This window comes from Lutjanus erythropterus, chromosome 19, assembly GCF_056507025.1.
Source record: "Lutjanus erythropterus isolate fLutEry1 chromosome 19, fLutEry1.hap2, whole genome shotgun sequence".
NCBI classification, from domain to species: Eukaryota; Metazoa; Chordata; class Actinopteri; order Lutjaniformes; family Lutjanidae; genus Lutjanus; species Lutjanus erythropterus.
Genome location: NC_139335.1, coordinates 10,991,444 through 11,000,077, shown reverse-complemented (window position 1 = coordinate 11,000,077; position 8,634 = coordinate 10,991,444). Strand labels below are relative to the sequence as shown.

The 8,634-nt window shown below is 37.5% G+C and overlaps 2 protein-coding genes across 2 annotated transcripts; one reads left to right on the top strand and one right to left on the bottom strand.

Annotated features, from left to right (window-relative positions):
• The first annotated feature begins 2,720 nt into the window (after nucleotides 1-2,720).
• LOC146309331 (hemoglobin embryonic subunit alpha) lies at nucleotides 2,721-3,581 on the top strand. Its single transcript, XM_084743469.1, has 3 exons — nucleotides 2,721-2,879; nucleotides 2,979-3,186; nucleotides 3,371-3,581. The coding sequence occupies exons 1-3, from the start codon at nucleotides 2,782-2,784 to the stop codon at nucleotides 3,497-3,499; spliced, it is 435 nt and encodes a 144-aa protein (XP_084599595.1). The 5' UTR covers nucleotides 2,721-2,781; the 3' UTR covers nucleotides 3,500-3,581.
• Nucleotides 3,582-4,679: 1,098 nt separating this feature from the next.
• Nucleotides 4,680-5,498, bottom strand: LOC146309330 (hemoglobin subunit beta-like). The gene is made up of 3 exons (XM_084743526.1): nucleotides 5,341-5,498; nucleotides 5,001-5,223; nucleotides 4,680-4,904 (listed from the first exon to the last, which is right to left on the bottom strand). Exons 1-3 carry the CDS (start codon nucleotides 5,430-5,432, stop codon nucleotides 4,776-4,778), a joined length of 444 nt encoding a protein of 147 aa, XP_084599652.1. The 5' UTR covers nucleotides 5,433-5,498; the 3' UTR covers nucleotides 4,680-4,775.
• Between the last annotated feature and the right edge of the window lie 3,136 nt (nucleotides 5,499-8,634).

Genomic DNA, 8,634 nt, shown 5'->3' with positions numbered 1-8,634 from the left:
TCTCTTTGGGTAAACATAGACTTAGGTTTGATTTGATTTGTTTTATATTTGTTTGTTTTTTAAAATACAGATTTGAGATCATTAAACCAACTTTATTTGGTAGTGCATGTTAGGAAATGTCCACTAGAGGGCGGCCCAACACAAACAGTTCTCCAATTTTCCTCTGATGTTGCAAACACAAAAGGACTTAATATTTTTTGCTATTTTGGGGTCTTTGCTTTGTAGTATTTAATACTCAGTTGTATTTTTCCTATACTACAACAAAAATACAAATATAGTATACATGACAATGTGATTGCTTACTTCACAGTTCATTCTCATGACAGGCTGAGCTGCCATTGCAATTCTCCTGAAACCAAGTGAAAAATAATGATAGAATTGCATAATCAGTTTAGTTTAGAAAAAATAAAATGGGGGACCAAAGCCGGAGGAAACTGCCTTACCCTGCCAGTTCAGTACTCACTGTAGTGTATATACATACTGTCAAAGCTGCAGTGCATGCTGTGTAGCAAATTTGATACATCTTACTGCCTCCTGACATCCTGCATTCCTGCTGTAAGCTGTTTTTCTTTTTTAACTTGGTCATCCATTGTTGCGCTGTTATGGTGCTGGCTATCAGCTGAGGCTCTGCCATGCCTCACCACTGATCAGACAAGAATGATGCGCTGATGATAAATAAAAATCACTTTTCTCTCTTAGTGGAAAGGTTGCCGTCTGCAAAGACATGACATACAGGCACATCTGCTCTGAGGGGTTTTATAAACCTTCAAAAACAGGTGGAAGCAGACAAGAAGTAAGAGTCTTCAGCCATTGATCATGCATCAATAACATCTCAACATGTTTATGTCTCCTCACCAGCTGCAGCCAAATGTGACCACAATTGCGGCAAAGTCTACACGGGGCTGAGTTGACCCTTTTCAACCAGCCCATACAAGGAAGTACATACTTTCTGCCGGGTGTACATCTATGCCTGGGTAATGGTTTACAAAAAAACAGCCAATACCTTGATTTAGGATGGGGGTAGATGACTAGTTTCTTCATGTTAGCTGTTAAATTATGAGGTGCTTGTTGAGGCCAGTGGAGATTGTGACCCCTCACTTGAACTGAGGCTGTTTGTAGATCTAGAATCAACCTGAAACCATCACTACAATCAAGATGAGTTCAGGTCTCTATGTAGAGTTGTGGCTGGTGGCATTTGACAAACAGTAGTCAGATTTTTCCCAAAATGTAGAGTGGTGTTTCTGTATTTCTGAGTGATGCTGTTCGATTTGGGCTCTATAATCATCTGTGTTGATAAATTATATCAAGTCGGTTTACTTCTTACTGTAAAATTTACACATATTTTGCTAGCAAAAAACAAACACTGGACAACCATGTGCATTCCTTTAAAACAACACAATAATGTCTAGTATTTTTATAGTCTGCACTGGTCACAGTCTCAAAGAAAAACACTTGTCATGGGACCAGCTGGGGTCTGCAAGATAGCATACCAATGTATGTTTGTTATGTTTGAGATAATATTGCATTTTAGAGGACACCTACCAGCCAACTGGAAATTATATTTGATGCTAGAATAAATTAGACAGCATTATGATATTTTTAAATTCTGCTAAGGAGGTGGTTCTCAGTCTACAGGGTGGGACCTCTAATGGGGCCATGAGATAGATTCCAGGGGTCACCAGAAGATTGCGGAGAATAAAATAAAATGATGAAAACTGCACAAAATGACAATTAAAAACATAAACCATCATGCTCTGACCAAACACAAACACCAGCAAAAAGCAACATTTGTATTTTGTAACATTTCACTGCCTTTACCAGTGATACAATTTGCCTCAGAATAGATTTTATTGAGTGTGTTGTGTGTGTGACTGTGTGTCTCCAATTGTGAAATAGTAGATCACTTCTCTTATATTAGCTTTATTCTCTGCCAAACATATATAGTGAAATGACCAACATGTGGCCATGTTTAGCTCTTAACCTGGTTGACATCCAAAACCCTGTAGCCATAAAACAATTTCTCTGTTCATTTGGCTAAAGTGACTGCCCATCTCCAGTTGCGTAAGACAACAACTTAAAACTTTACATTACATATCAGCTGAGCCACACACTGGAAAACAACTTATCTAGTCTCTCTTTTCAGTGGATCCACCCTCGCAGCTGTCAGATACAGTGCAGTGGGTCAGATAAGACTTAGAAACACATTTAGTATTGGCTGGAAATGTAGAAAATTACTTTATGTTGGAAAGTTACCAACTGATACTTGATTGGAGAGCCTGGATTTCAAATCTGCCTGAACATTTTTGAACAGGGGAAATACTTTAGTCTCTTTGATAATATGATGATAACTTAAGTCAGAAACTAAAATAAAACCTCAGATCGAACATATTTTTCTGGAGTAAGTTCCTCAAATTGTTTACATATGTACAATACCTATAGCCTTGTCCTGCCCTTGTAAAGTGACACCTGAAAAATATATTTTCAATAGGCAAGTAATTACATATGTTTGCCTGTAATCATACTGACGACGATAATTTGATTCAATTGGTTTGGTTCAAGGGGAAGATTTTGTTTTTCTTTCTTTCTTTCTTTCTTTCTTTCTTTCTTCTTCTTCTTCTTTTTTTTTTTTTTTTTTTTTTATCTCTGCGACTCCTCATGCACCGCCTTCCGCAGCCTATCTTGGAGGGACTTTCGGGTGTGGCCATGCTCTGTCTCGAGCATAAAAACCCTCACAGTTTGGACTGATCACGGCATTTAGTCAAATAGTCAAACAAAGGCAAGATGACCAGTCTCACTGAGAAGGACAAGGCCACAGTCAAGGCCTTCTGGGCTAAGATAGCGCCAAAGGCGGACGACATCGGCGCCGCTGCTCTGAGCAGGTAAATATGAGAGAAAACTGACTGATGCGACCTGCTCCAATACTGATTGATTATCTGACATACGCCCTCACTTATATATATATTTTCTTTTTTACCCAGGATGGTGGCGGTGTACCCGCAGACCAAGACTTACTTCGCCCACTGGAAGGACGTGAGCCCCGGCTCTGCCCCAGTGAAGAAGCACGGAATCACTGTGATGGGTGGAGTTGCAGATGCTGTGTCCAAAATTGACGACCTGAAAGCAGGTCTGCTGAACCTCAGCGAGCTGCATGCCTTCACTCTGCGTGTGGACCCTGCCAACTTCAAGGTGAAGAGCCAAAGTCATTAACAAATAATATCCTGAAACTAATATGAAGTGTTCCTCAAACTTAGCACCTTGGAGGGTTTCCAGACTTGCAACGGGTCCATCTGTTACCACCAGGCACATAATGTCTCTGGAGACCTGAAAACTCCATGTATGTAACATATGTGTGATTTCCTTCTTTTCACAGATTCTTGCCCACAACATGCTTGTGGTCTTGGCCATCATGTACCCCAACGACTTTACCCCTGAGGTCCATGTGTCTATGGACAAGTTCTTGGCTTCTCTGGCTCTGGCCCTGGCTGAGAAATACCGATAAACTGCAGGAGAAGATGGCGAAGACTACAGCATGTTCTTACATTGCATAATAATTAATAAATGCATGAAGGCAAAAATGCAAAGCAAGTGTTCTTCTGGTCTGTTTGTGCTGATTTGTGTCATGTAAGAGTCGATCAAAAGTTGCATCTACAGGACAAAGTACAATTAAAAATCAAGTCACAGTTAAACATTAGAGCTCCAACAATTGGCCGATTAGTCAACAATATAAAATGACACATCAAAATCAGGTTTAAAAACGGAAGATAATGTGTTTTATGCTTGTAATAACTACAAAAACAGAAAGAAAAAAAAATCCTGCCCATACAAGTCAAAAATCACTTCTGAATATTGTGAAGATGCAGTTTACCAACAAGTTGGTATGACACGTTACTTCTTACGCGATAATATCTTATATTAACCATGAGACATTTTGACTAGAAATTAGACAAACGTTATTATTATTATTATTATTATTATTATTATTATTATTACATTAAATAATAATATCTTTAAACTCTGATTTTCTTTTTTTTATTCAGTCAATTCAATCGACAACCCAAAAGTCTCGTGAACATTTAAGGGCCACAGTATATAAAATTAACTTAGACGGCAAAGTTATTATGGTTTATATTTCACATCAGTTTTTATTTTTACTACTTCGTTTTAAATTTTTGCTTCCAGTTCAGTTTCCAGTTTGCTTATTTCAGGTTAGGTTTTTTTGTGTAAAAATCTAGTTTTAGTTTAGTTATCATGAGTTTCAGTGATAGTTTTAGTTTTTTCGTTTTATCATAACACAGGGGGTATCAGACTTAATATTTACCACGTTCAGAATAATAGTAATACAAACACTTTGACTCACACATATCAGTCTCAATAATAATAATAATAATAATAATAATAATAATAATAATAATAATAATAATAATAATGATCAAGCACCAATGCATTTTTATGTTGACAACTTTAAGTAAATTGACAAAGAGTAAAGGCCTTACCTGGGTGTTTTTATTTTATTCTAGTTATTTTTGTCAGCAAACAATGTCGCTGCAGTTCGTTTTCGATTTTCTTTTTCTAAAGTATCGTTTTTACCTTAGTTAGGCATAATCAGCACGCTTTCCACACTTACTGTAGTTTTAATTTTTAGGGTTTTTTTATTTGGGGTACAATTACAGACAAACAACTTGTTGAATTTGCATATTGTTTTATTTGCTTTCGAGGCAAAAACAAAGAGCTTTTAAGAACATGATCAACATGTGATCGTCGTGAGTTGCAGCTCTCTAGTGGTACTGCCTTCCCAGAGAGGACACCACCACGGCCAGGAACTTCTGGAAAGCTGCCTGGATGTCGCCGGTGAAAGCTGCACCCAACCTGGCAGCAACCACGATGGTCAGGCAGTCAGACAGCAGCTGCAACACAACAAGCATCAGAAAACATTAACATGAGAAGTGGGTCGTTTTTGGAGGAATTAGATAACAATAGTTACATTAGTTCCTCAGCTTTACCTTGAAGTTATCAGGGTCAACGTGCAGTTTCTCGGAGTGCAGCACACTGAGCTCGGCATAGGCTTCCTTGATGTTGTCCATGTTCTTCACAGCCCGGTCCAGACCGTGCAGGATAGTTACTCCGTGCTTTGCAACCAACGGGTTTGAAGCAATAGCTGCGGCGTTGTAGAGGTTTCCAAAGTTGCCAAAATACCTCTGAGTCCAGGGGTAGACGACCAGACACCTGGGGAAATGTAAAAACAAAGCGTAACTCGCAATTCTGATCATATCCATGCACAAATTACTTCATTTTGCGCATTAATGTTAATGAGAAAATATAAAGACCATGAATATCTCTCACCTGGAAAGAGCTGCGGCGCCCACTGACTCATAGTCCATCTTGGAGAAGAGGTCCTGGATGGTGGCGCGCTCGAAATCTGTCCATTCGACCATTTTGTCGGCTCTAGAGTTTCCTTTGCGGATCAGTAGATGCTGTACTCACCAGCTTCAGACGTGACTTTTAAAGCAACCCTGTTCCCCTCCCAGAAGCAAGCGATTGGATGGGCGGTGGGCTGGACAAGTGTTGTGTTAAGCTTATCACAACTGTGATAAGAGAAGGGTGTATCTGCTCCGCTGTCTCAGAGACAGAGGAAATAGATCCGGCCTGGCTTCAAAGCCTGCCATTCAGCGATGCAAAGTGACACAGAGAGCACAATGATTTATATTACAATGACAGGGTATAGACACCAAGTGTGTTTTAAGAGCAAACGATGTTGATGTATTATGAGTTTTATTCGCTCTTTATATCATCATATTGAGGCCACACGGGCGCAAACTGAAGTGACTACAAAATGTTGGCAGATATATATGCACATAAAATGACCGAGATCAAAGCCAAATGCCATTAATAAATGCCAGTTTATTACCCAGAGACGGACTACGGAGCAATAGCAACTGAATTACGCACGCAGCAGAAGTCAGCCGTGAACTTGAATACTGTTTACGTTCTCCAGTATCCCTGAAGGTCTCACACCAGCACCTTGGACAGCGATCTTTGACTTCAGTGCACAGTGTTGAATGATCACCTGTTTAAAGAACAAATCAATGAAAATGATAAACCAGCTCCTGCACTGAACATGAAGGCAGGGCAGTGAAAATTTCAGTCTTCAGCTTGTTCAGTTTTTAAATAGGGCTGTCTAATGATTAAAAAAATTAACTCAATTAATCGCAATACTACTCTGTGATTAATCATGATTAATCATGATTAATCACAGTTAAAATAATACATATTATATATACTAATATTACTTGTATTTTCTTCTATTATTTCTTATATAGTATTAAAGGATGCAATACAGTTAATCAATTACAAGTTAAGGATTCAATCTTACAGATTGCTGAAAAATAATAACACATCATACGTTTATTTTTTCACATCAGCACTACATTTGTATTAAATAAATGCCTATGTATACGTCTATTGTTTTATTAGTGAGATAATTAAACTATTCAGACTTTATGCCTGTTGTTAAGCTTGTGACACTAATTATTTTAAAAAGTTTTAGATTAGTTCAGGTTTTGAGCATTTAACTCATGCTTTTTCAGTAGAGGGAATTTAGAAGAGTTGACCTAAATAAAAAATGTTAAATGCAAAATTAAAACAACAAGCTTCTAATCTAAGATTATAAAAGTATATTGTTTTTTCCTGCACCCTTGTGCATGATATTTTTTCCAATTGTAAAAGCTAATAAAGTAGGCAAAAATAAAAGGGTGCATTGTTTTACACATTTAAATTCCTAACTTTACAGGTCTGTCATACTTGTAAGGACCAGCCCTTTGGCACTTTATCCTTTTTAAATCTGGCCCTTCTCAAAAAAGTTATTAAATTAAATGATCTATGGATCAAATGACATTAGACTTCATTATACTTTCATTTATCCTTATTTAACAGACTGTAATATTGTATGTTTTCAGCCTATTTGTACTGTTGCTGTTGCAGAAATTGTTTATGAGATTAGAAACTTTTTTCCAAACCTACTGTCCTAGATGCACCTCTTTTTTTTAAAATTGCAGTTGTTTTTTCCATTGACATTCTTCAAATCTCTACATTTGTCTTTCAAGTTAGAAATTAGAATATTTATTTTAGAAACTGTTGTTCATACTTGAGACATGGCAACTACCCTGTATTGTTTGTATTTTCAGTTTAGTTTATCTCTTAGGTGTATTCTTCACACGTCGTTTTTTTGTATTTTATGTGTGTGAAAGAAATAAAGCTAAACCTGTTCTCTGCTGAAGATATTTAGTGAAATGATCAAAATGTGGCCATGTTTAGCCCTTAACTTGGTTGATATCCAAAAGCCTGTAGCTATAAAAACAATTATTCTGTCCATTTGGCTAAAGTTAATGCCCATCTCCAGTTGCATAAGACAACAGCTTAAAACTTTACATTACATATCAGCTGAGCCACACACTGGAAAACAACTTATCTAGTCTCTCTTTTCAGTGGATCCACCCTCACAGCTGTCAGATACAGTGCAGTGGGTCAGATAAGACTCAGAAACACATTTAGTATTGGCTGGAAATGTAGAAAATTGCTTTATGTTGGAAAGTTACCAACTGATACTTTATTGAAGAGCCTAGACTCCAAATCTGCCTGAATATTTTTGGACAGGGGAAATACTTTAGTCTGTCTCTCTAAACAATAATAACTTAAGTTAGAAACTAAAAGGAACCCTTTGATTGAACATATTTTTCTGGAGGAAGATCCTCAAATTGTTTATGTATGTACAGTACCTATTATGCTGCCTTGCCCTGCCCATATAAAATGACATCTGAAATATATTTTCAATAGGCCAGTAATTACATATGTTTGCCTGTAATCATACTGACGATGATAATTTGATTTGGTTCCAGGGGATGATTTTTTTCTCTCTTCTTCTTCTTCTTCTTCTTCTTCTTCTTCTTCTTCTTCTTTTTTGATATGTTTTTGTTTCTGGTATGCATCTACTTTGCCTAACTCAGTCACCCACTCCTGACTAAAAGGTTCTCCAGTTTGTTGTTTTCGGGTTTTTTTCAGTTCTTGAGGATGATCGGTCGTTCAATCACGATAGTAGTCTGTGTCCGATATTTCTGTGGTTGGGGAAAAGCAGACAACACTACACAGTCTCCTAATACATATTTGGGACAGAGTACAAAGTGCCTTTTAATGGCATTGACAATATAACAGTGAATCTTCACCCAATATTGACTAATCTTAGGGCATAACCATAGCGCATGTATCAGTGTACCTTAATCCAAACAACACTTTAAAAACGTAGATGAGTCTTTTAAGCCAAGTCTGAAAAGCATGCTCGAGGTACAATTAAATCGGTGCGGGAGTATAAATTAAATAAGCCTAGACCCGTAGCCCGTTCCTGTTCATCATATGATATCCCCAAATCTCTTTCACAGGAAAGTCTCAAGGCTGAAATGCCTTTATCTCCTCCATATTCCAATGCATCCTACAATATATAGCTGCTTCATGACTGTCACCCAGTAATTTTATGTAACTTATCTGCTGGCCTTGGGGAGCCATAAGTCTACTGCAATGCACTGGGTAAATTGTATTGTTGTTTTAGGTCGTCAAATGATTTTAGTATATTAGTCCTGTATATTT